At 43.5% G+C, this 26,379-nt stretch overlaps 1 protein-coding gene across 15 annotated transcripts in view; it reads left to right on the forward strand.

The window, feature by feature from the left end:
* The window catches only part of slc4a11 (solute carrier family 4 member 11), a 316,800-nt gene that overhangs the window by 93,079 nt on the left and 197,342 nt on the right, over nt 1-26,379 (forward strand). For 2 of the 15 annotated variants that reach the window (XM_072256732.1, XM_072256729.1), the window contains exon 1: nt 1,559-1,665. The exons of 8 other annotated variants lie outside the window; for them this stretch is intronic. Coding sequence is in view for 2 of the 7 variants with exons in the window: in XM_072256720.1 (XP_072112821.1) it covers nt 1,710-1,746 (37 nt within the window). In the remaining 5 variants the exon portion in view is untranslated. 5 more of the 15 variants (XM_072256730.1, XM_072256727.1, XM_072256720.1 and 2 more) reach the window with 4 other exon arrangements.

Genomic DNA, 26,379 nt, shown 5'->3' on the forward strand with positions numbered 1-26,379 from the left:
AATCTAAGCAACACACACCAAATGCTGAAGGAACTCAGCAAGCCAGGCAGCATCTCTGGAAAAGAGTACAGTCGCCGTTTTGGGCCGACATCCTTCATCAGGACAAGATCCCTAACGTACTAGCCACTAACAACACCCCTGGCAGTGTATTCCGCACACCCACCATTCTCTGTGTAAAAAGAAACCTACCTCCAACATTTTCCCTGGACTTTCTTATAATCATCTCAAAATTTGAGCCCACCCCCCCCCCCCCCTTGATCGAGGCGGACCAGAGACGTTGTGTTCCAGCTGTCTACGTGATCCGCAAGCCAGGGCTGTACGATATGGACAGTAAGCTGTTGCCCACGCAGCGAGCTCACCCTCTTCAAGCAGCTGATGGAGCCCAGAGGAACGGCAGAGACCCATACAGTTTGGCGGCATCTGCGTTGCAGGCGTTGCCCGTCGATGTCTTAGGGATCCCGGCTCCGGATTTTTCCTCGGGGCTTACTCACGAAGATTTTCCCTTTTGCAGCACGCACTGGAGATTTGAGATCAGAGTTTTCCTCATGGAAGAGCTGCCAACAGGCATCATCTGCCCGAAGTGGCAGGTTGTAAGGTACCAATAACCAGCCTTTGCCACTTCTGCTGTCAGTGGAAACAGTTCCTCCTGGCTTAGTATCTCAACCACACGTGAAGGTCAGGGGATACACGCCATGGGAGCTTATTCTATGTAGCGGGAGCTACCTCCCCTATATCAAACTTAGAGAAACATCTTAAAATTATGCCCTCTCATATTCGCCATAATCAAATTGTCATCTTCTCCCTATTGACTAATACACATGTTTAACGTACTTAAAAATCAGATTATAGGTAGAATGATGTCAACTGGCCTCCAGGCTGTCCAGAGACCAGAACAGACACTCCGATAAATCCAATATTCATCAACCTATCCCTTCCTCCGTTCACATCACATCCACCCCTCTCCCCGCACACGTGTTTCGCTTACTGGTTTAAACAATTAATTTATTAATTAATGCCATCCTCATTGCGCTGGCTCCCGATATTTCTTTAACTAATCACATCTCATCTGTGATTTATGAACCAAAGACGAACGCACTCCCAAGACCATTTTTAGTTTGTTTCGAGGTCCCCAAATTTGTGTGCGGTTTGTTTCACTATCCAATGCTCAGAGAGAGAGAGAGTTGAGAGCAGCTGTGGGGTTTAAAACACCAAAGATCAGCGCCGACGCTCCTGTCAATCACCCAAAACTCCTCCTTCAAATATCTGTCGGCTCAAACAAGTCCCCATCCTCTCGTTTCCTCTAACTCTTCATAATACATAATAATTTTTATTTTACCTGATCGTATTTATATATATTTTTCTCTTACAAATTGGCGCAGGGTTTAGATTTCTAAACTTCAGTTTAACGTCCTGTGCTTGACTTGCAATTGAGGAAGAAGGCACGTGGTTTATATACTTTCGTTTTTTTTGTGAGATACATATTGTTTCCTCCAGTCTGTTTTGTAGATTAAATTTGTAAATTATTATTATTGTTAGAGGAGGGGCAGTGTAATAGGCGGAGGTTAGACCCTCTGGGCGTTTCTCGGATTTTGCTAAGCGGCCAGGACGTGGTTGTGCTGGGAGCAGCCTTTAAAGAGCGCCGAGTGACAGGACGAGAGGTTGAAGGTGGGTGGCCCGTGCGGAACGCAGCATTTGCACACCTAGCCGGCATGGATCCCACGCGGGTTTTTCATTTGCAGCCTTGTGGTAGGGCGAATCATTCCTTATTTTGCCAAAACAAAAAGGAAGAGGGGGAAAAATTACGGTTGATGTAACTTGCATGTATTCCTTCCAGCGAGAAGGAACAATTTCATGCCGACGTTTATCAATGTGCGTTTATACCGAGTAACAGATCATGGAAGTCAGCGAATCATTGCATCCCGAACGGCGACCGAGTTTATATCCACCAACAAGATGCTAACAGATAGTATTTATGTTTTTAAATACCCTTTCTTGCATGATATAAGTTTGTTAGAGTCTCCCTCAGACTCGGAACCGTTCCGTAGAGTTTATTGATGTGGTTCTTAGCGCTCAGTGCTAATTCCGTTTTTCAGTGTGGTGACCCTGCTTGTCGGCGCGGGCTTCCGAGGGACAGCGTTTAGCCTTGTGGCGACTGTGAGCAACTCTTTAAACGCTGCGGGATGGGACTGAGAGAATAGTTGTTCTTAGTTGTTAATAAATGTTCTTAGCTCTCTCGGTGGGGAGATGATAAAGTTAGCCTCTGTGTAAGATCGAATAAGGGAGCATTGGAGAAGTTTCTTCACCTCGCGGGCGGGGAGGTTGTTCCGCTTTGGAGCTGACAAATTGTGGAGATACCCCGAAGGGGCAACAGATAAACTTGTGAATGGGGGTGGGGGGAGATATAGATTATACTGATGGCGCCAGGTGGAATAAAGAGGGGGGGGGATGTTTCTGTCCAGAAAGGGGGGAAAACCGTATTTAAGCTCTACACAAAATGCAGGAGGATTCAGCTGGCCAGTTAGCATCCATGGAAAATAGTAAACAGTCGATGTTTTAGGCCGAAACTCTTCATCGGGACTCAGTGAAACGTCGACATAGATGCTGCCTGTCCTGCCGAGTTCCTCCAGCGTTGTGTGTGTGTTGCTTTGGATTTCCAGCATCTGCAGATTTTCTCGTGTTTGAAATATTTAAGCTGTTGCTTCTCGATAAGATAGAAATTTGTTTGCCAAGCCAAGTCTTCGTGGGCATTTGTTTTAATAGTCGTGTCTTCAGTTTCTCAGTATCTTAGAAATCGTTTCCCAGGGCAGGGGAATCCGGATTTAGACGCATAGGGTTAAAGCGTGCAGGGAAAGATTTAAAAGGAACCTAAGGGGCTATTATTTCACACTGCGTTGAGCATCAGAAGCCAGGTTTATAAATATATTGTGAAATTTGTTGTTTTTCGGCAGCATCACAATGCAATATTTTTTAAAAAAAAGTTACAATAGGAAATAAATACTTTAAAATAGTGCAAAAGTGAGGTAGCGTTAAAAGTTCAAAGTAAGTTTTATTTTCAAAGCACACATACGTCATAATGTACTACCTGCGATTTTTCTCCCCCCGTGGGACTCCGCAAAGCTATAAAATAGTGTCCGTAAAAAAGATTAATGAAAGATCAACAAGTGCGGACGACAACAAACTGAGCAAATGCAAATATGAATAAATAACGATAAATAATGAGAACATGAGATAGAGCCCTTAAAGTGAGATCATTGGATGTCGAAACTTTTCAATGATGGGGCAAGTGAGTATAGTTATCCCCATCTATTCTGGAGCCTGATGGCTGAGGGGTAGTAGAACTGTACTTGAACCTGGTGGTGTGAGTCTGGAGTCTACCTGGTGGTCCACTCACAGATCTGATGGTCTGGAAGAAGCTACTCCTAAAATGTCCAGGATGTGGAATAACCGGCCAGAGGAACGGCTGAGGCAATTGGGACATTCAAAAGGTATTTGTGCAGTTACATGGGGAAGACGGCTTTCCAAGTAAATTTATTAAAGTACATATATCTCCATACACTACCCTGAGATTCATTTTCTTGCAGGCATTCACAATAACTACAAATAAAGACAATAGAATCAATGGGGGGGGGGAGAGAACCACACAAAGACACAAATGATGTACAAAAGATGACAAATTGTTCAAGTACAAAAAGATAAACAAAATAATAATATGAATAAGTAATGAGGAGATCTCGAGTTGTAGAATCCTTGAAAGTGCAGCGATGGGTTGTAGAATCATCTCAGTGTTGAGGTGAGTGAATGTGTCCACACTGCTTCCAGAGTCTGATGGTTGAACTGTTCCTGAACCTGGTGGTGTGGGACTGGAGGTTCCTGTACCTCATTCCTGATGGGAGCAGCAAGCTTTAGAGGGATGTGGGCCAAACACAAGCAAATGAGGCTAGGTGAGACAGGAAAACTTGGTTGGCACAGACAGGTTGGGCCCAGCGGCCTGTTTCTGTGTAGCAAGAACTCTGTGAGTCTCATAGGCTGGATTTGAAGTGTTTTTAATTTTGTAATGCACAATAAAGAACATTAGTTGTTCCAATTGGTACTTGTGACAAAACAGTACTGTTCCCTTAAAAGCATTGCTTAAGAAAGTCATCACTGACAAGTGGCTTGAGGTGTTGTTAAGGAATGAATAAGCTCAACTGTGCTGGGCTGGGATGAGCCATGGGTTGAGCAGGGTTGGAATGAACCATGGGTGCTTTTAATTGTATTTTCATGCTGTAAGGACTGAACATGGGTGGAGGCAAGTCCTTATCAAAGGAGGTGTAAGGCACTCCTTCTCTCCCCGGGCCTGCAAGTCACCCTAGGGCAAAGTGTAGTATCTGACCTGGTTATGTGGCCACTGATGCCAGGAAATCTCTGAAGAGTATCAATAATGATTGGGGTCACCTGTCTTGTAAAGACACTGTCCAGAAGAAGGCAATGGCAATCCACTTCTGTAGAAGAAAAATTGCTGAGGACAATCATTGGTAATTGTCAAAGACCATAATTGCCTAGGTCATACAACATGACACATAATGAATGACTAGAAAATCCTCCAGAAAATGATACAAAAATGGTATGGGTTTTGGGAGGGGGGGGGCGGCAGCATATGTGACTACTGGAGTAGGGTATTTTCCAGACCAGGTTGTGAGTGTCTGATTGGTTGGTATAAGGTTGTTGTATTCCATTGGCAGTGCAGTTTAGCAGGGGTGGGAATTGGTGGATGTGGTGTTTTTCATAAGTAGATTGTATACACATGAAATGAATTCAAAATTCTTTGCAAGTTCTTCAATGCTGTAGTTTGTATCTGCAGAGCATGTCTGCCATCCTCTTGTCTGATAGAGGGGTATACAATCATGAGGGGTATAAATAGTCAGCTTTGCTTCCATGTCAGGGGGATCAAAACGAGCACATAAATCTATGGTGAAAGGAAGGAGATTTTAAAGAAGGTTTTTTGGTTGATACCTGGAATTCATTGTGGGGAGGGGGGAATGATGGAAATCACATGAAATCATTACAGTTAAGCAGCATTTAAACAGACGTCACACAGAAGGCAGCAATATACAAAATGCTGGCAAAACTCAGCGAGTTAGAGGGAATCGGTCAAGACCCTCAAGGATGCGGGCCAATGGAGGTCAAAAGAAAGCTAGCATGGGTATGGTGGTCTGAAGGAGTGGTGTCCAGCTGCCGAGTCTGACAGTCTTGTGCATCTTCAGAGCTTGTTTTGGGTTGTGGTATCACAACTTTTTTTTTTCCACCCTTGTCAACTACAGAGAGCAAACAGGACAAAAAATACTTGGGGAACAAAAAGAAAACCATAAGACACGAAAGTAGAATCAGGCCATTCAGCCCATTGAATCTGCTCCACCATTCCATCATGGTTGATTTATTATCCCTCTTATACCCATACTCATGCCTTCTCCATGTTACTTTTGACACTCTTAATAATCAATAAATATTAAATCTGCTTTAAATGTACCAAGTCATTAGGTATATTTAAAGCAGAGTTTGATAGGTTCTTGATTAATAAGGGTATCAAGGGGTACAAGGAGAAGGCAGTTGTTGTTCGTCCATCGTACGTCGATGAAGACCTCGACACCATTATTGATGGTGTCGAGACTAGTGCGTGACTTGGATTTAAGTGAGGGAGAGTTGCGCAGCGTCAGCCTCACTCTTTCTTCCCAATTCCCATCTGGATCCAGTGGCAAGACAGAGTCAAGACGGCTGGAGATAGGACTAGGCGCAGTGGATGACCAGGACGTCTTCTGTGTCTTGTCCTGCTCTACACGTTCCATTATGCTTGCAGAGACCGCCGCCTTGACCATTGAACCTTCCATTGGTCTTGTCCACCCAATCTGCCGGAGTCTGTCTTCACATGCTGGGATAAACAACTCCCTATCTCAACGAGGGTTTGAGACCCGTCGGCTACCCTCACCTGGTTTAGCTGGCTTGTTGAAGCCGTTGCCTGGGGTGTGGCCGCTGTTGCATGCAAACAGCTATGGGGAGCCACAGGTGAGAGCTGAGTGCCAGGTGGGGACCAAAGGTGGGCTAACCGCCTTGAAAAGGATGCGACATGTTACCCCACCAGAGGTGCTACCCCTCCCTTACACCCCATACAGGGAGAAGGCAGTAGAAAGGGGTGAAAGGGAAAATAAATCTGGAATGATGGAGCAGATTTGATGGGCGAAGGGCCCAATTCTGCTCATATCTTATGATCTAATATACCCAATGAATTGGCCTCCACAGCAGTCCAGGCATTGAATTCCAGAGATTCACCACCCTCTGGTTAAATACGTTCCTCTATCTCTGTTCTAAAGGGACATGGTTCTACTTTGAGACTGTGACCTCTGGTCCTAGACCCTCCCACTATGGAAAAATCCTTTCTCAACTCTATCCAGAGCAGGGGTTCCCAACTTTTTTTTAAATGCCATGGACTAATATCATTAAGTGTGGGTCCATGGACCACAGGCTGGGAGCCCTGATTTAGACCTTTTCTAAGGTCTGGTAGTGGTGCCTCTCAAAGCTTAGTGACCTGCAGTATGCTTTGGACTTGTGTTTGGGCAACATCCATTTGGGTGTGATTTGACAGGTTCTGGTATGGGTGCAATTGTCTCAGGATAGAAATTTACCATCTCAGCTGAAGAAACTGCTTGTCTTTTGGCTGCCTGCCTTTGGAATTCCTTACACCCAGTGGTTTCTATGACATTTGATGGTATTGAAAGTGAGACTGATTTGTTTTTTTGTGTTTTTTTTTTCCTCCTCTCCCCCTTTTTATTTTGGAAACTAAGCACGTTCTCTGAAGTGTGGGGCAGGCAAGGAAGTGAAGTTAAGATCATGGCAGAATTAGGCCATTTGCCCCATCAAGTGTGCTCTGCCACTCCACAGCTGATTATCCCTCTCAACCTCATTCTCCACACTCACCACCCTCTGGCTAAAATAAAATCCTCCTCACTTTGCTCTAAAGGGATGTGCCTCTATTCTGAGGCTGTGCCCTGTGGTCCTAGACTCCCCCACCATAGGAAACCTCCTCTCCACATCTTCTCCACATCTTCTCCATCGTGGCCTTCCAATATTCAGTAGGTTTCAAAGAGATCCCCCTCTCCCCTCATTCTTTTAAATTCCAGTGAGTACAGGTCCAGAGCCATCAAATGCTCCAGACACATTAACCCTTTCATTCCTGAGATAATTCTTATAAATCTTCTTTGCCAGCACATCCTTTCTTGGATATGGGGCACAAACCTGCTCACCATATTCCAAGTGCCGTCTGCCCAGGTGTCAAGGTTATGATCGGCAATTATCTTCTTGAACAGTCCAGTGCGTTCCTGTTGTCCAAGAATAGTAGATGGCCTTGTGCACTTAAACTGCTGGATGCTGAGAAATCCTTGTGGCTAGTGGATTTGATGTGTGACTACAGAACGGAAAGAGTGGTACCTAATTTATGTATCACAAATGACAGTGATGAGGCTATAAAAGATGGGAGCAGAATTAGGCCACTTAGCGCATTGAGTCTGCTTCCACCCCCACCCCTGGCAGTATGTTCCATGAACCCACCACTTTGTGTGTGGCAGTGGGGAAGCAAACTACCTCAGACGCACCCAGGCCTTGCTTTCCTCAAATCACCTTACAATTATACCCTCTCATATTAGCCATTTCCACCCTGGGGGGGAGAGTCTCTGGCTGCCTACTCAATTTATGCTTTTTATAATTTTGTACACCTCTATCAAATCACCCTTCATCCTCTTCCTTTCCAAGGAGAAAAGCCCTAGATCATTCAACCTATCAGACATGCGGTCTAATCTAGAAATCATCTTGGATAAATTTGGTTTTTGAACATGGAGGGCAGTATGCTACCTTGACCAGTATTGATAAACCAGACGCAAGCAAGGGAAAATTTTCATAATATTTCACTATGGTTCACTCTGTTACTGTTAATTGGGGGAGGGGGCGTGTGAAAGGTAGACTTCTACAACTGATAGTTGCATATTTGTTATTTTTGCATCAGATTATGGATCTGAGAATACAGATCCAAAAATTCGTCAAACGAGGCATCACAGATGGATAAGGTTGTAAACACAAAATAATCTGCAGATGCTGGGACCAAAGCAACACTCACAACACGCTGGAGGAACTCAACAGGTCGGGCAGCATCCGTGGAAACGATCAGTCAACATTTTGGGCTGGAACCCTTCGTCAGGACTGTAGGGGGAAGGGGCAGAGGCCCTATAAAGAAGGTGGGAGGAGGGTGGGAAGGACAAGGCTGGTAGGTTCCAGGTGAAAAACCAGTAAAGGGAAAAGATAAAGGGGTTGGGGAGGGGAAGCAGGGAGGTGATGGGCAGGAAAAGTGAAGAAGGAATAGGGGAAAACACAATGGGTAGTAGAAGGAGGCGGAACCATGAGGGAGGTGATAGGCAGCTGGCGGAGGGGGCAGAGTGAAATAGGGATAGGGGATGGAACTGGACTCTGTCATGGTGGTGTCTGAAAAGAGGATGCTGTCTAAGTTGCATGCCATCTCGGTCAATGTCTCCCATCCACTACATAATGTACTGGGTGGGCACAGGAGTACATTCAGCCAGAGACTCATTCCACCGAGATGCAGCACTGAGCGTCATAGGAGGTCATTCCTGCCTGCGGCCATCAAACTTTACAACTCCTCCCTTGGAGGGTCAGACACTCTGAGCCAATAGACTGGTCCTGGATTTATTTCATAATTTACATATTAGTATTTAACTATTTATGGTTCTATTAGTATTTATTATTTATGGAGCAACTGTAACGAAAACCAATTTCCCCCGGGATTAATAAAGTATGACTATGACTACTATGGAAGGGAGGGAGAGGGAATTACCGGAAGTTGGAGAATTCTATGTTCATACCAAGGGGCTGGAGACTACCTAGACGGTATATGAGGTGTTGCTCCTCCAACCTGAGTTTAGCCTCATCATGGCAGTAGAGGAGGCCATGTATGGACATATCTGAATGGGAAGCAGAGTTGAAATGGGTGGCAACCGGGAGATCCTGTCTGTTGTGGTGGACGGAGCGGAGGTGCTCGACGAAGCGGTCCCCCAATCTGCGTCGGGTTTCACCGATGTAGAGGAGGCCGCACTGGGAGCACTGGATGAAATAGATGACTCCAACAGACTTACAAGTGAAGTGTTGAAAGGATAAGGTTGTAAAGGGAGCTTCTGGCACGTTGGTCATCCTAAATCAAAGTATTGAGCACAGGAGCTGGGATGTTATGTTGAAGCTGCATAAGGCATTGATGAAGCTTAATTTGGAGTATTGGGTGCAGTTCTAGTCACCTGCTGTTGCCGGGACTTGAGAACCTGAGAGGGGGGGAACGTTTGAATAGGTTAGGACGTTATTCCCTGGAGCATAGGAGAATGAGGGGATGTTTGATGGAGGTAAACAAAATTGAAAGTTACAGATAGGGTGAATCCAAGCAGGTTTTTCCCACTGAGGTTGGGTGAGACTACTACTAGAAGTCAGGTCAAGGGTGAAATATTTGAGAGGTAGCTTCAGATGGTGGTGGTGTGAATGTGGAATGTGCTGTTGGATGTGGTTCGATTTCAATACTTGAGAAGTTTGGATAAGTACATGGATGGGGGGGGTATGGTGCTTTATGGTGCGGGTCCGTGGGACTAGGTAGAATAGCAGTTTGGCATGAACTGGATGGGCTGAAGGGTCTGTTTCTGTGTTGTGGCATTTGATTATGTTTCTAGGAATCTATGTTAACCATATTACGGTGGAATAGATTGTATCACTCTTGACTTCAGTGCAGGGTGATCAGTAACAGCCCAGTTAATGAGGTTCTTTTCTGGTGGAACGTTAAGCAGTGGCACAGAAGACCATTCAGCCCTCTTCGGTCAGTGGTGCCTCTTGGAAAAAGAGTTCCAAGTTGACTCCATGCTCTACTTGCACTGGGGCACTTACCTAATTTCTTTTGAAAATTACCCTTTAATCTGCTTTCCATTTCAGAATCGGGCTTAATATCACTGGCCTATCTCATAAAGTTTGTTCTGCAGCAGCAGTACATTGCAATACAAAATAATAAAAAAACTAAAGTACCATAAGAACTTGTATTTAAAGTAAATAGTTCAAAAAGAGAACAATAAAAAGGGAAAAAATAGTGAGGTAGTGTACATGGGTTCAATGTTCATTCAGAAATCTGATGGCAAAGGGGAAAACATTGAGAGTGTGTCTTCAGGATCCAGTACCATAGTGATTCCCAACCTTTTTTATCCCATGGACTGCTAACATTAACTGAGGGATCCATAGACCCAAGGCTGGGAATGCCTGCTGTACCTCTTCCCTGATGATAGCAATGAGAAGAGGTCGTGCCCTCTTCTCAATTAGGACTGCTCAAGCTGTGCATTCCAAATAGCACTGAGTTAATGCATTTATACATTTATTTAAAAGTCCTTTTTTTTCCCCCTAAGTGACACACACAAAATGCTGGAGGAACTCAGCAGGTCAGTTGACATCTACTTAATTTCACTCTTTGGATTCCTTTTAACTTTTAAAAAATCTCATTTAATTTTTAACTGGGAGTAGGGTGAGTGAGCTCTTTGGTGGGGTGGAATTGATAGCTGGCTATGGAAAATTTCCCAGATTGAGATGGAAAAGCAGGGCAACGGATTCGCATGTGAAAATTAGCCGGACTCTTCTGGGCACTACAGCATGGTTCTTTGCCCTGGTTCCATGGTGCTCGATGTTTAATGTTTCTGCTGCAAAAGCAGTTTGGTAGTATGGGTGTGTGGCACGACAAAGGTTCGTTTTCATTGTCCAAGTATTCATGTACAATACAACTCTGAGATTCATCTTCTCCGGATAGCCATGAAATATAGAATGGACATCAACCCTCTCCCTGCATGTAAAGGAAAAAGAAATGAGGCTTTCAAGCCTCACCCTCCCTTGCACAAAAACTAACAGAGTGCCCTCAAGGAAAGTGGCCACTGGAACATCGAACCCCTGACCTCCCTGCCCCCCCTGCCAAAAAAAAACTGTGACAATACATCAAACCCCAACCCCATCCCTCGCAAAACCAGCAAAAATAACGTCAAACCCCAACTTCCTCCCTCTTTTTAAAAATAACAATAATGTCAAACCCTTAACTTTTTTTATAAAAAAAACTGACAATAACATCAAACTCTCAACCACCTTCCTCTCAAAAAAACAATGATCCTCGGGTGACATCTTCCAGATAGCCAATCTAGATAGCATATTTAGTGCATTGTTTTACAGTGCAGCGATCACCAATTGGTGTTCAATTCTCAATCTTGTCTCTCCAAGGAGTTTGTACATTCTCCCCGTGACCATGTGGAATTCCTCTGTCTGCCCCAGTTTCCTTCACATTCCAAAGACTTACATTTAGGATTAAGTGAGTTGTGGCCATGTTATGTTAGCACCAGAAGCTTGGTGGAACTTACGGCCTCCCAGCACAATCCTTGCTGATTTGATCTGATGCACAGTGACGAATTTCATTGTATATTTTAATGTACATGTGACAAAGCTAATATTTTATCTTTTTTTAAAAAAAGCTGTTGGAGGAACTCGATAGGTCCATTTGTGGAGGCAAAGGGATGTTTGATATTCTGGGGCTAGAGTCTGGATCTGGACTGAGGGTGGTGGTTGTTTCTCAGGGTCTGAGGAAGACTAAACATTGTGCATCTGTGGATACGCATATGGCGTCGAAGGCCGAAGCAGATGTGTTTGCAGGTTGGATGTGGAATGGCGGTTTTTAGAACAAGTGCACACACAGTTTTGTGGTGTCGGTCTCGTGCTGCTGCAAGGCGCTGATTTTGGTCATCCTCAAAGTCAGATGCAGCTTTTCCGGTCAGGGCGCGTCACGAAGCCCCGTTGACTGCGGACCCCTCAAGTTGTCGAGGCTGGAGGTCTGCCCATTTGATGTACGATTTCAGATTGTCTTTGAATCTTTTTTTTGGGGCGGCCCTGATTGCGACTGCCATGCTCAAGCTCGCCGTAGAGCAGCTGCCTGGGGATTCTTGTTTCACCCATGTGGATTACATGGCCGGTCCAGTGTAGCTGGGCCTGGAGGATCCTTGCCTCAATGTTTGTGCTGTTGGCTCTGACAAGGATTTCCTGGTTGGTGATTTGGTCCTGCCTTCGACTGAGGGTATAAAGGGGAGGATGACATTGCAAAGAGGTGAAAGGGATGTGTTGGCAAGAGATGGGTGAACCAGGTGAGGAGGTGTAGATATGATGTGGGAGATGCAACTGGTGAGTGGTAGCTGGAAACAGATGAGGAGAGGAAGGGGAGAAAGAGTGCGGGCGGAGCCGTGGAGGGAGAGGTAAAGGCTGAACAGTGATAAGTGGAAACACAAAGCTGAATCTGATAACAAACTCGAGTGTCTGATAAGTAAGCAAATTGGAACCCTGAGGGAGGGATGATCGATGGATTCGGGAGAGAAATGAAACTTGATAATAGGGAAGGGCTGGGTAAGGTGATTTGGGGGAAAAAATGTGAGTAAAGAATTTGGATAGATAAGAAACATGGGGTTCAGGTTACCTGGAACTGGACAATTAGATTATGAGGACACAGTTCAATACTCTGTGGACTGTAGATTACCTAGAGAGAATGTGAGGTGTTATGCTTTCTGCTGTTTTGTTTCACTCGGTCCTTGCATTTGGCTGGTTGAATGGTTTTATTGTTGAGAGATAGCAAGATCCTAATCACCTTTTTTTTAAAAATATAGGAATTCCTATATTCCTATAATTCCTATATTCCTGTGTATTGTGCAACTGTATCCTGCTTGATGTGCAAAACGAAAACCAATTTCCCTCGGGATTAATAAAGTATGACTATGACTAAACTTTGTCACAAACACAAAATACTGGAGGAGCTCAGTAGGTCAGATGGCATCTATGGAGAGGAATAAATAGTCAACTTTCGGACAGAGTCCCTTTTTCAGGACCTGACTCTTCATCAGATGCTGTTAAGTTCATCTCACATTTTGTGTTTTGTTGCTCTGGATTTCTAGCAGAAACTTTTTTGCTTATAAAATGTCTTTGTTTTGAGATGTTTGAAGGAAATGAACACTGCTTTGAATAAAGAATGGACTAAAAGTTTGGGCAGTGATAGATTTTAACCACGTTGGCGATTTTTGTCTCTGAATCGGATTGTGTTGTCAGGCTCCTCTCGGTACTTGAAGTATTAGCCTCTGTTGTACATGCTGTGGAAGTGCTACCATATTACAGATTCCGACACATTAAACTGAGGACAGGTGTTCCCTTTATGGTAGCAAGGATGGCATGGTGGTGTAGTGGTTAGCAGAATCCCTTGCAGTACAGATGACCCGAGTTCAATTCCCACTGCGGTCTGTAAGGAGTTTGTACACTCTTCCCGTAAATGCATGAGTTTCCTCCGGGTGCTCCACTTTCCTCCCTCAGTCCAAAGATGTACCAGTTGGTAGGTTGATTGGTCATTGTAAATTGTCTTGTGATTTAGGCTAGGATTAAATTGGAGGATTGTGGTTGGCGTGGCTTGGAGAGACAGAAGGGCCTATTCTGTGCTGTACCTCAATGCATAAATAAAGGTTCTAGGAGATTCCTGGCCAAGATCTATCTCTAAGCTGATCACCCCAACAGATTACTTCTCTCAAAATTCCTTTTTATTTCACAGCCAATAAGGAACACGTGTTAACATGGTTACAAGATCCTTAACACAGCAGCCAATTTGGAGATAGCAAATGGCAGTGACTTCAAATCCTTTTTTTTTTCCCTTGTCTGGTTGGCAGAGAGGGAGAGGTGATGAGTCCCAGCAATTTAATCCATTATCTTTTAAAAATAAGCCTTATTTGTCACATGTGCATCAAAGCATCCAGTGAAATGTGTAGTTTGCGTCGACCACCAATGCAGTCCGAGGATTTGCTGGGGTTCGCCCACAAGTGGCACCAATGTAGCATGCCCACAACTTACTAACCCTAGCCTGCACTTTTTTGGGAATGTGGGAGGAAACCGCGGCACCCAGAGGAGGCCTTTGCAGTCACAGGGAGAAGGTACAAACTCCTTACAGATAATAGCAGGAATTGAACCCCAGTTGTTGGCATTGTAAAGCAGTTGGCTAACCACTACACTACTGTGCAGCCCCTGAAAGATGACTCAACTTTGTGAAGTTCTGAGGTCACTTATTATTGCAAGCTTCGTGCCGGCAACAATACAGTGTTCAGAAACTGTTTGAGGCAGGCTTGCTACTTGTTTTAGATGTGAGTCTGATAAAGACATTCATGACTTCTCACTTTCTTAAAGCAAAATAAGAACTTGTGTCAAAAAATGTCATTATTGTGAAGTAGAAACCACTGCTGACAATTTGTGCACACTATGTTCCCAGAACCCAGCAGTGTTTTTTTAAAAAAAAATTAGAAAATTGGCAAATCAGTTTATTATTGTCATATGTAATGATGAACAGTGGAAAAACTTTGTTTTGCATGCCATCCATACAGGACACTTCATTATAACAGTGCCTTGAGGTAAAGCAATGACAGCATAGCGAATGTGCAGATTGGGCATTGATAATAAAGTGCAAGGTTGTAAGATGGATCTGAGGTCAAGAGATAGTCTTATAACAGTAGGACAGATGTGGGGTAGCACAGTAGCCTAGCGGTCAGTGCAACCCTTTACAGTACAGGAAACCCCAGTTCAATTCCCGCCACTGCCTGTAAGGATGTGGGTTTCCTCCCACAGTTCAAAGGTGTACCTGTTAGTAGATTAACCTGTCATTGTAAATGATCCCATGTTTAGGCTAGAGTGCAGCTTGAAGGGCCTATTCTGCGCTGTAACTCAATAAATAAGCAAATAAAATAAAGGTTGTCCTTGAGTCTGGTTGTACCAGCCTTTTGTACTTTCTGCCATTTGGCAAAAGAGAGAATATCTGGGGTGGGTGTGGTCTTTTGATTATGTTAGCAGCTTTACCAAGGCAGTGAGAAGTGTAGACAGAGTCTGTGATGTGCTGAGCTGTGTCCAGGCCTCTCTGCAGTTTCTCACAGTCCCCAGCAGAACAGTTGACAACACCAAGCAGCTGGACGTCCAGGTGGGATGTTTTCTATGGTGCATTAATTTAAAAATTGGTGAGGGTCAAAGTGGACATGCCAAATTTGATTAACCTCCTGAAGTAGGGGCACTGATGTGCTTTGCTGGACCTGGCATCTACATGGTTAAACCGGAGGTGTTCACTGCTAACAACTTGAAACTCTGAACCCTCTTGACCTCAGTGCTGTTGATGTAAACAGGAGGGTGTGCACTTTTCCCCCGTCAAATGAGATGGTCATTGACTTTGATGACATTGAGGGAATGAAGGAGTTAACATTAAGCATTTGGTACCTCTGGGCCTGTACTTGCTGGAGTTTGGAAGAATGAGGGGCGGTCTCATTGAAACGTCTGGATAGAATGGATGTGCAAAGGATGCTTTCAATAGAGTGACATGGCAACATGTCACTAAGCTCTCCATTTCCTTCCTGTACTCTGATTAATCATTATTTGACACGTGGCCCACTGCGGTGGTGTCACCTGCAAACTCGTATACAGAGTTGGAGCAAATGGAGGCTCGGTTTAATGTCCCATCCATAGACGGGTGAGGGGCTTCCAGCTGAGATCACAGCAGCTAAAAATGATTCCTCGGGTGACATCTTCAAGGTAGTCAATCATTTCTGTTTTTGTACATCTACTTATTTTTTTTCTCTTAATTTTGCCTTTGAAACTGTTGGACCCTGGGATTTACAGTCGGTAGTCCAACTGAGTGAGCTAGTGCTCTGCTGTCCTCGCGAAAACTCCAGAAAAGAAATACAAGCACAAGTTACCACAGGGAGGAGCTTAGAGATGAGATGATGAGCCACGATCGACTACATTTCTTGCTGATTTAAGTGTCAAGAAAGATTGAAACATCGAGACAAAAGCAGCAGAGACTGAGTGGTTCTTGAGGGCCTGCTAGTTCGTGTCACTGCCTCGGAGGGGCCACTGGTTCATGTGTCTTACCTCCGAGGCTGCTGGGTCCTGATGCTCTTGGAGATGTTATTGAAGTTTTGAGATTTATGGGTTGGACTGTAGTATGAAGAAACTGCAGTTCATATTGGCCACTTTCAGTTCTGTTTTTTCCGTGTTCTTGCACATTCTTTCTTGTTGCTGATTAGCAGGCTGGGGGAAGGGGTTGGGTGATCTGTTATTGTGTGAGGGAGGGGTTGGGGGATTTTGGGTTTTGAGTTTTTTTTGTCATTTTGAATGGGTGGGGGTTAGATATCTTTCAACTGCTTCTATGGTTTTCTGTATTATGGCTGTCTAGAGAAGACACATCTCAGTTGCATTCTGCATGCATACACATGACTGGAATACAGTATCAGGATGTGCATGGTTAGGCACTCTGGGAGGGAAAAGGAATAAAGGTGTATACTATTTTCTAAATGGGGAGAAATTTCAGAAATCAGAGGTGCAAAAGGGCGGGGGAGTCCTTGTGCATGTTTCCTTAAAGGTTAACTTGCAGGTTGATTCAGTAATGAGGGAAATGCAATGTTAGCGTTCATTTCAAAAGGACTCAAATATACAGTAAAAGCTTGGGTGTAATGCTGAGGCTTTATAAGGCATTGGTCAGACCACGTTTCTAGTTTTGAGAGCAGTTTTGGGTCCCATGTCAAAGGGAGGATGTGCTAGCATTGGGGAAGGTCCAGAGAGGTTCAAATAGTGCTAGTCAAACCTGTATCTTGGATTGAACTTGGAAACAGGATGAGTACATTTCAGCTTATCTTAGTTTTATTTCTGTCTGTCCTGTGGAACCAGCCAATATGTATGTTGGGTGTCATTCATCTGAATACTGATGTACCCAGTGCTGGTGTGACTGTTACTGTTGAGTGACTCGGTGCTACAAAAATTGGATTACAGGGAGTTCTTTATATTTTATTGAACAAAAATCACTCCCAGGCTCCGCCTTAACTCTCCTTTATGCCAATGAAGTTAACATTTGGGAATTTCAAGATAACTTATGGAGGAGGATGGAACTGTTCCTCAGAAATTTGAAATGTGTTGGATATTATGATACATGCCGGTGATGATAAACCTGATTCTGTTAAAATTCTATATTGGAGACAGACCAATTTTAATGGGCTCACATGAGACTTGCCAAGTGTGGACTGGAAGTTGCTTTCCAGCAAAGAGATGGTTGGTGAGTGTGAGGCCCTCGACAGTGAGCCTAATCATGGGACAATTTACAATGACCAATTAACCTACCAAATAGTACGTCTTTGAACTGTGGGAGGAAACTGGAGCACCTGGAGGAAGCTCACATGGTCACAGAGCAGTACAAACACCTTACAGGCAGTGGCGGGAATTGAACTCTGTACCGTAAAGCATTGTGCTAACCACTACACTACTGTGCCGTACTGTTATAACAGAGCTACCTGTTTTTCTGTAACATTGTGAAAATGAATTCAAGTGTGTTGGGGAATTGATATGAATAACATCTAATTCTCTGTGAAGTGTAGTAGTCCAGCAAAGTTTCAAGTGTGTTGGATTAACAGATCTAATGTAACTGACTGCAGCATATCGAGTGAGAATAAAGACCTCGCCTAACCCCTTTACAACAAGCCTGAAAATTCCCACCACTGCATCCTCCTCTTCTGCCTTGAGGATATCTCCAGCGATGTGATTGTTACTGTGATCTCTTCTCTCACTCCCACTTGAAGTCTTACCTGCCTACTGGTCTGGCGTTCTTTCCTGCCCTGCATTTCTGTCAATGGAACAATCTGGACTGTGATGTCCACTTTTAAGAGCCAGCCTTGGATGTAGCCAAGTTTATTTAAAAACTTGATATGAGGATTATGTCGTGCTGCCTGCTGTTTGCTTTTACAACAAAGCCTGGAGATGACACTGAAACAGTGGTTCCGATATTGTGTGGAACTGACTAGTTCAGTATTTCCCGCTTATTTCCTTTGCCAAGGTAGAGAGTTCATACCTTCTCATACCTCACATGGCTGTCCACAGCCTCCCCTCATAGATTTTGTCTGCACTACCCATTGTCTTCATAAAGCATGCAACATTATCAAAATACCAAATGCCCACTGTTTATTCCCCTCTATAGCTGCTGCCTGACTTGCTGAGCTCACCCAGCATCTTCTGTGTTGCTCAAGATTTCCAGCGTCTGCAGATCTTTTGTTGATGAACATGATCAAAGACCCTACCCGCCTTGGGCATTCTCTCTCCTTTCTCGCTCCCATCAGGCAGAAGGTACAAAGGCCTGAAAGGCTCAAGGGTGAGGGTGCGGTCTGTTCTGCTTGCTGCTCCGCCACATCTGCTCTGCTCTTGGCTGCATTAAGGCTGAGGGTGTGGACTTGCTCCAGGCTTCGTGATTGTGGAGTCGCTTTCATTCTGAATGCTTTTGCTTTTATTGTTTGCACATTTTGTGTTTTCATTTCTCTCTTTCTGCGCATTGGGTGCTTGTTTTTTTTAAAAAATAGGTTCGTTTGGGGTTTCTCGTTTTGTGGCTGTCCGTAAGGAGACAAAATTCAAGGTTGTATAATATACAGTGGCATGCAAAAGTTTGGGCACCCCTGGTCAAAATTTCTGTTACTGTGAATATTTAAGTGAGTAGGAGATGAACTGATCTCCAAAAGTCATAAAGTTAAAGATGAAACATCCTTTTCAACAATTTAAGCAAGATTAGTGTATTATTTTTGTTTTGTACAATTTTAGAGTGGAAAAAAAGGAAAGGAGCACCATGCAAAAGTTTGGGCATCCCAAGAGATCTGAGCTCTCAGATAACTTTTACCAAGGTCTCAGACCTTAATTAGCTTGTTAGGGCTATGGCTTGTTCAGTCATTGTTAGGAAAGGCCAGGTGATGCAAATTTCAAAGCTTTATAAATACCCTGACTCCTCAAACCTTGTCCCAACAATCAGCAGCCATGGGCTCCCCTAAGCAGCTGCCTAGCACTCTGAAAATTAAAATAAATGATGCCCACAAAGCAGGAGAAGGCTATAAGAAGATAGCAAAGCATTTTCAGGTAGCCGTTTCCTCAATTCATAATGTAATTAAGAAATGGCAGTTAACAGGAACGGTGGAGGTCAAGTTGAGGTCTGGAAGGCCAAGAAAACTTTCCGAGAGAACTGCTGGTAGGATTGCTAGAAAGGCAAATCAAAACCCCTGTTTGACTGCAAAAGACCTTCAGGAAGATTTAGCAGACTCTGGGGTGGTGGTGCACTGTTCTACTGTTCAGTGACACCTGCACAAATATGACCTTCATGGAAGAGTCACCAGAAGAAAACCTTACCTGCGTCCTCACCACAAAATTCAGCATCAGAAGTTTGCAAAGGAACATCTAAACAAGCCTGATGCATTTTGGAAACAAGTCCTGTGGACTGATGAAGTTAAAATAGAACTTTTTGGCTGCAATGAGCAAAGGTATGTTTGGAGAAAAAAGATACAGAATTTCATGAAAAGACCACCTCTCCATCTGTTAAGCACGCGGGGGTGGGGGGGGGGAGTGGATTGATCATACTTTGAGCTTGTGTTGCAGCCAGTGGCACAGGGAACATTTCACTGGTAGAGGGAAGAATGAATTCAATTAAATACCAGCAAATTCTGGAAGCAAACATCACACCGTTTGTTTTTTTTAAAAAAAAGCTGAGGATGAAAAGAGCATAGCTTCTACAACAGGATAATGATCCTAAACACACCTCAAAATCCACAATGGACTACCTCAAGAGGCGCAAGCTGAAGGTTTTGCCATGGCCCTCACAGTCCCCCGACCTAAACATCATCGAAAATCTGTGGATAGACCTCAAAAGAACAGTGCATGCAAAACGGCCCAAGAATCTCACAGAACTAGAAGCCTTTTGCAAGGAAGAATGGGTGAAAATCCCCCAAACAAGAAATGAAAGACTCTTAGCTGGCTACAGAAAGCATTTACAAGCTGTGATACTTGCCAAAGGGGGTGTTACTAAGTACTGACCATGCAGGGTGCCCAAACTTTTTCTTCGGGCCCTTTTCCTTTTTTTGTTATTTTGAAACTGTAAAAGATGGAAATAAAAGTAATCTTGCTTAAAATATTAAAGAAATGTGTCATCTTTATGCCTTTTGGAAATCAGGTCATCTTTTTTTCGCTTAGCTATTCACAGTAACAGAAATTTTGACCGGGGTGCCCAAACTTTTGCATGCCACTGTATACATCAATAATGCCTTTTGAACTTTGGACAGCTTCTAATCTGCTGTTATAACTATTGTATGATGAGACGGACTTTTTATCTTGCATTCCATCTTGTCATGGCCTTGAATTTATTGTCTACCTGCATTGCATCTGGATTTATTATTGCCTTTCCTTTGTACTACCTCAATATGCTGATGTGATGAAATGATCTGTATGGATGGTGTGCCAAGCAAAGCTTTTTCACTGTAGCTTGGTACATGTAACAATAATAAACCAATTTGTTTTTAACTCCTGATTGCAGGAGCAAAAGGAATAAAATCAGTAGTGCGAGTAGGCCCAGCAAACCCAACATTAGTTGTGTTTATTGTCATCTGCACAATAAATGTATCCTCAGGTGCAATGGAAAAACTTGCAGCAGCATCATAGACACACAGTTCGGAAGTTCAATGTACGTGTGTCACCACATACAACCCTGAAATTCAATTTCCTTCTGGCATACTTGGCAAATCTAATAGAACAGTAACTATAACAAATCAACAGTGGAAAAATTAACCAGAGTATGGAAAATGACAATCTATGTAAATATAAATAACAAGAACGTGAGTTGCCAAGTTAAAGTCCTTAAAACAAGATAATTGGATATGGAACATCTCAATGGCTGGGCAAGTGAGTGAGGTTATCCGCTTTGTTCATGAGCCTGGTGGTGCGAGTCCTGTGCCTTCTACCTGGTGGCAGCTGTGGAAAAGGAGCATGTCCTGGGTGGTGGTGATCGCTGATGACGGATGCTGCTTTCCTACGGCAGTGTTTCATGTAGATGTGCTCAGTGGTTGGGAAGGCTTTTCCTGTGATGTACTGGGCTGGATCCACTACATTTTTTTTTTAGGATTTTTCATTCAATGGGATTGATGTTTCCATACCAGGCTGTGATGCAGCCAGTCAATATACTCACCAATACACATCCATGGAAGTTTGTCAAAGTTTTAGATGTCGTGCTGAATCTCCTCAGTATCATATAATTCAGCATTCACAAGATAAACATAAAAGGTAAATTCAAAATTTTTATAATTTGTCAATGACTATTGTTGATCAAGACATAACCACCTTATCTCCGCTTTGATACACCAAAGATTCATTTGTATATATTCTGACCTAGCACAGAAGTGCTTTCTTTGTAATTGCACACAGCTAAAACTTTGACAAACTTCTACAGGTATGTGGTGGAGGGTAAATTGACTGCATCACATCCTGGTATGTAAACAAAAAGGTCCCTTGACTGGAAAGTCCTGCAAAAAAAAAAATGACGGATATGGCCCAGTCCATCATGGGTAAAGCCTTCCCCACCATTGTTAGATTATGAAGACACGCAGTCCTCTTTTATTGTCATTTAGTAATGCATGCATTAAGAAATGATGCAATATTTTGTCCGGTGTGATATCGCAAAACACAGGACAGACCAAGACTGGAAAAATAACTAATAAAACCACATAATTATAACATATAGTTACAACAGTGCAACAATACCATAACTTGATGAAGAAGTCCACAAGCACAGTAAAAATTCAAAGTCTCTCAAAGGTCCGACATCTCACGCAGACGGGGGAAGGAAGAAAAACTCCCTGCCGTACCCGACCACGGTCGGACTCTGAGTCATCCGAAAATTTCGAGCTCCAATCAGCTCTCTGACACAGAGTACTGAGCGCCATCTCTATCTGAGCGATTTGACATCCATCTCGGTCGCCAACAGCAGGCAAAGCCGGTGATTTTGAGGCCTACCCTCCGGAAGATTCCCGACCACGCAGTAACGACAGCAGCGAACGAGCATTTCAGAAATTTTTTTCCAGATGTTCCTCTGTGCTTTCACGTCTGTCTCCATCAAATCAGAATTGTCCATGGCCCCTATTTAATGGATACGATATCATTTTTCACCTGTGGGCTGCACACGCGCTGTGCGCTGCTCTCTCTCCTCCCACCGAATTGAGCACATCTACACAGAGCACTACTTTTTGTGCTGAAGTTTGCAGCAGGACTGTGCATCCATGATGTTTTTGCTTTAGTTGGGAGTGGTACCCACTGAGCTCTGGTTAAATTTGTTAATAGTAATTCTGGCCATTCTCCACTGTTGGGGCACTTTTCAAATCATTAAAAGCAATCTGTTATGAAGGCACTTGGCTGGATTTTAATAAGGATGAAAGTGTGTTTGGAGTATACTTATTCCTGAAGTCAAATGAGAAAGTGACCTTGTTCATTTAGTTTCTGAAAGTTTCCATGAAGCATAAACTATGTGCTGAAGATATAATCTATGTCTTCTCCTCTGGATGGCATTTTTTTTTTTTTTTTTTTTTTTTTGCTTTTGCATTCTGTTTTTCTGTTTAACGTTCAACATTGCAATGCAGGTGATTGGGAGACCACCATGTTTTGTAAACCTGACTTTATGTGCTGTGTATTTCAGATTTGTTCGATAACAGGGAGACCTCTTTGATGCTAGGCAGAGAAAGTCTGGAACTGACCCAAAACCAAAAACTACATGCTACAGTCAACAATAGTAAACTCTTGCCTGGTTACTAGCCAAACAATCTTATAAAATTCAGGAGGAAGTTTGCCATAGAATATTGAAATCTCTCAAATGCTGAAAGGCCTTGAGAGAGTGGATGTGAAGAGGATGTTTCCTATGGTGGAGGAGTCTAAGTCCAGAGCACACAGCCTCAGAATAGAGGGACGTCCATTTAGAACACTGAGGAGGAGTTTCTTTAGCCAGAGGGTGGTGAATCTGTGGAATTCATTGCCACAGATGCTGTGGAGCCAAGTCATTGGGTGTATTTAAGGCTGAGGGTGATGGATTCTTGATTAATTTGGGCATGAAGCGATTATAGGGAGAAGGCAAGAGATTGTGGGCCTGAGAGGGAAATGGATCGACCATGATGAAATGCCAGAGCAGACTAGTGGGGAAAATGGCCTAATTCTGCTTTTACATCTTATGGTCAGAACATAGAACATGCCTTTCAGCCCATCATGTAGCGGTGACCTTTTAACATACAAGATTAATCTAACCCTTGCTCCTACATAGCCATGGGGTGATTGACATTGTAAATGCACATAGTACATAAGGTGCAGACACTATATACTTGATGTATACACGGTGCATGTGAAACAGTGATAAAGGAAACAAATCAGAATCACCTGTGAATTGGCTGGTTTGATATACTGCTCCCGGTGCGGCCTTCTATATATTGGAGAGACCCGACGCAGACTGGGAGATCGTTTCACTGAACACCTATGCTCTGTCCGCCAGACAAAGCAGGATCTCCCAGTGGCCACATTTTTATTCCACGTCCCATTTCCATTCTGATATGTCTATCCATGGCCTCCTCTACTGTAAAGATGAAGCCACACTTAGGTTGGAGGAACAACACCTTGTATTCCATCTGGGTAGCCTCCAACCTGATGGCATGAACCTTGACTTCTCTAACTTCTGTTAATGCCCCTCCTCCCATTCTTACCCCATTCCTTATTTATTATTTTTTTCCCCTCTCTCTCTGTCCCTCACAATTACTTCTTGCCTGCTCTCCATCTTCTTCTGGCGCTCCCCTCCCCCTTTCTCCCTAGGCCTCCCGTCCCACGATCCTCTCCCTCCTCCAGCCTTGTATCCCTTTTGCCAATCAACTTTCCAGCTCTTAGCTCCATCCCTCCCCCTCTTCTCCTATCATTTTGGATCTCCCCCTCCCTCTCCCACTTTCAAATCTCTTACTATCTCTTCTTTCAGTTAGTCTTGACAAAGGGTCTTGGCCTGAAACGACGACTGTGCTTCTTCCTAGAGATGCTGCCTGGCCTGCTGCGTTCCACCAGCATTATGTGCGTGTTGATTGAATTTCCAGCATCTGCAGATTTCCTTGTGTTTGAGAATCAGAGTCAGATGTCATGAAATTTGTCAACTTTGTGGCAGGAGTATAATGAAATGCATGATAAATATAGGAAAAATACTGAGTTACATTAAGTGTATATATGCCTATTACATAGCTAAGTTAGAATAAGTAGTGCAAAAATAACAAATAAAAAAAGTAGGGGGGTAACCTTCCTGGGTTCAATGTCCATTTAGGAATCGAACGGCAGATGGGGAAAAAGCTGTTCCTGAATCACTGACTGTGTGCCTTCAGGCTTCTGTACCTCCTTCCCAACAGTAAGAGTGTGAAGAGGGCCTGTCCTGGGTGGTGGTGATCCTTAATGATGGACTCCGTCTTCCTGGGGCGTGCTACTTGAAGACGTTTTGGATACTGCGGCGGCTGGTACCCATGATAGAGCTGGCAAATTTTACAAGTTTCTGCAACTTATTTCAATCTGGTGCAGCAACAACAGCCTTCCCCTCGTCCCCCACCTCCGTGACCCACCCCATACCAGACAATGATGCAGCCAATCAGAATGCTTTCCATGGTACATTTTTACAAGTTTGAGTGTTTTTTTTTACTGACAAACCAAATCTCCTCAAACTCCTGATGAGATGTAGCCACTGTTTTGCTTTCCTTATAGCTACATCTATATGTTGTGTCCAGGCTGGGTCCTCTGGGATGTTGACACCCAGGAACTTGAAATTGCTCAATCTCCCTATTTCTAATCCCTCTGTGGTGGTGGGAAGGGGAAAGTAGATAAAGAATAATGGAAATTGGATCTAAGAGCATTGTTTCTGGTTGAGTGACTCTCTTGTTGATGTCTTTTTGTAATAAAATTTGTTCTGAAGGGAAACAGCAAATTTGGTGTGAATTCTTTCTGTCTCCACCTCTCTGGTCAATTGAACCCATGACTGAGCCTTCTTATTTCACAGTGTGGCTTTGCCTTCGGTCTTTGTTGCATTATGAATTTGGAGCAGAACACTTCAGGTCTGCCTCCTTTTAATTAGCATGTCAAGAGACACCCCTCACTTTCCTAAACAACACTGTTGACAATAACAGGTTGCATTGATGTCTCAGGGTGTTTGGCTGGAAGGGGGAGGAGCACATAATTGAAATAGAAACCTATTGAGTCACAGCAGATAAGATTAGGAGTGGTGACCTGAAATATTGGTTAAGGTTAGCCTATGATACTCTGTTTTTGAATTTGTATTTGGAATGTTGGAAGTTGATGAATTGTATTAATTAGTTGTTCTAGTTTTCACTTTTACCTTGGCTCGTTGAAGAGCAAGCAGGAGTTGTTGCCTGTAATTCAGGAAGGTGTGTGTCTGTGTGGAAGGTGGAGAATCTAATAGATGTTTTTGAGGTAATGATGTCATCATTATGCTCAGTGGCCACGTTAGGTGCACCTGCTCATTAATGCAAATATCTAATCAGTCAGTCATGTAACAGCAACTCAATGCATAAAAACATGGTCAAGAGATTCAGTTGCTGTTCTGACCAAACATCAGAATGGGAAAGAAATGTGAGCTAAGTGATTTTGACTGTGGAGTGATTGTTGGTGCCGGATGGGATGGTTTGAGTATCTCAAACTGCTGATCTCTTGGGGTTTTCATGCACAACAGTCTCCAGAGTTTACAGAGAATAGTGTGGGAAAAACAAAAGGGAAAAAAAAAATCCAGTTGAGCATACGTTCTGTAGGCAAAAATGCCTCGTTATTGAGGGAGGTCAGAGGATAAAGGCCAGTCTGGCTCAAACTGACGTTTGGGGTAGGAACTCAAATTACAACAGCTTGCATCAGTGGTGTGCTGAAGAGCATCACTGAATGCACAACATGGCAACCCTTGAAGCAGATGGACTGCAGAAGCAAAAGACACAAGCATGCACTCGACCATACTATTCTGTACAGGAAGTATCTAATAAAGTGGCGATTGAATGTACTTGCTCAGAATTGCGGGAGGGAGATGACACAGATAATTTGAATCGAGTCTTAAGCAGAAGTTGTCATGGTGAACATTGGCAGTGATACATCAAGGAGTTAATGTTCCTCATCACTGTTGAACTAACTTTGCAGCTCTTTTGATCTTTGGAAATATTGCCCTTTTTTTTCCAAACTGGCTAGTGGATGATCTGTGGTATAAATGATATTGTCTTTGTCTGTATTCTGTAAATTATTTATTTTTAGTTTCTAAAATTACACATTGTTTAAAGATCTTCTAGCTAAGTACTTGCACTTGCATTGCTCATCTTTTAGATGAGATGCAGTGGGCATTCTTTCAAAGAGCAAGAACCTTTTCCCGAGAGTGTTGGCCAAGAATATCATTTAGCTAGC

The sequence above is a fragment of the Mobula birostris genome, chromosome 4 (assembly GCF_030028105.1).
Source record: "Mobula birostris isolate sMobBir1 chromosome 4, sMobBir1.hap1, whole genome shotgun sequence".
Taxonomy (NCBI): domain Eukaryota; kingdom Metazoa; phylum Chordata; class Chondrichthyes; order Myliobatiformes; family Myliobatidae; genus Mobula; species Mobula birostris.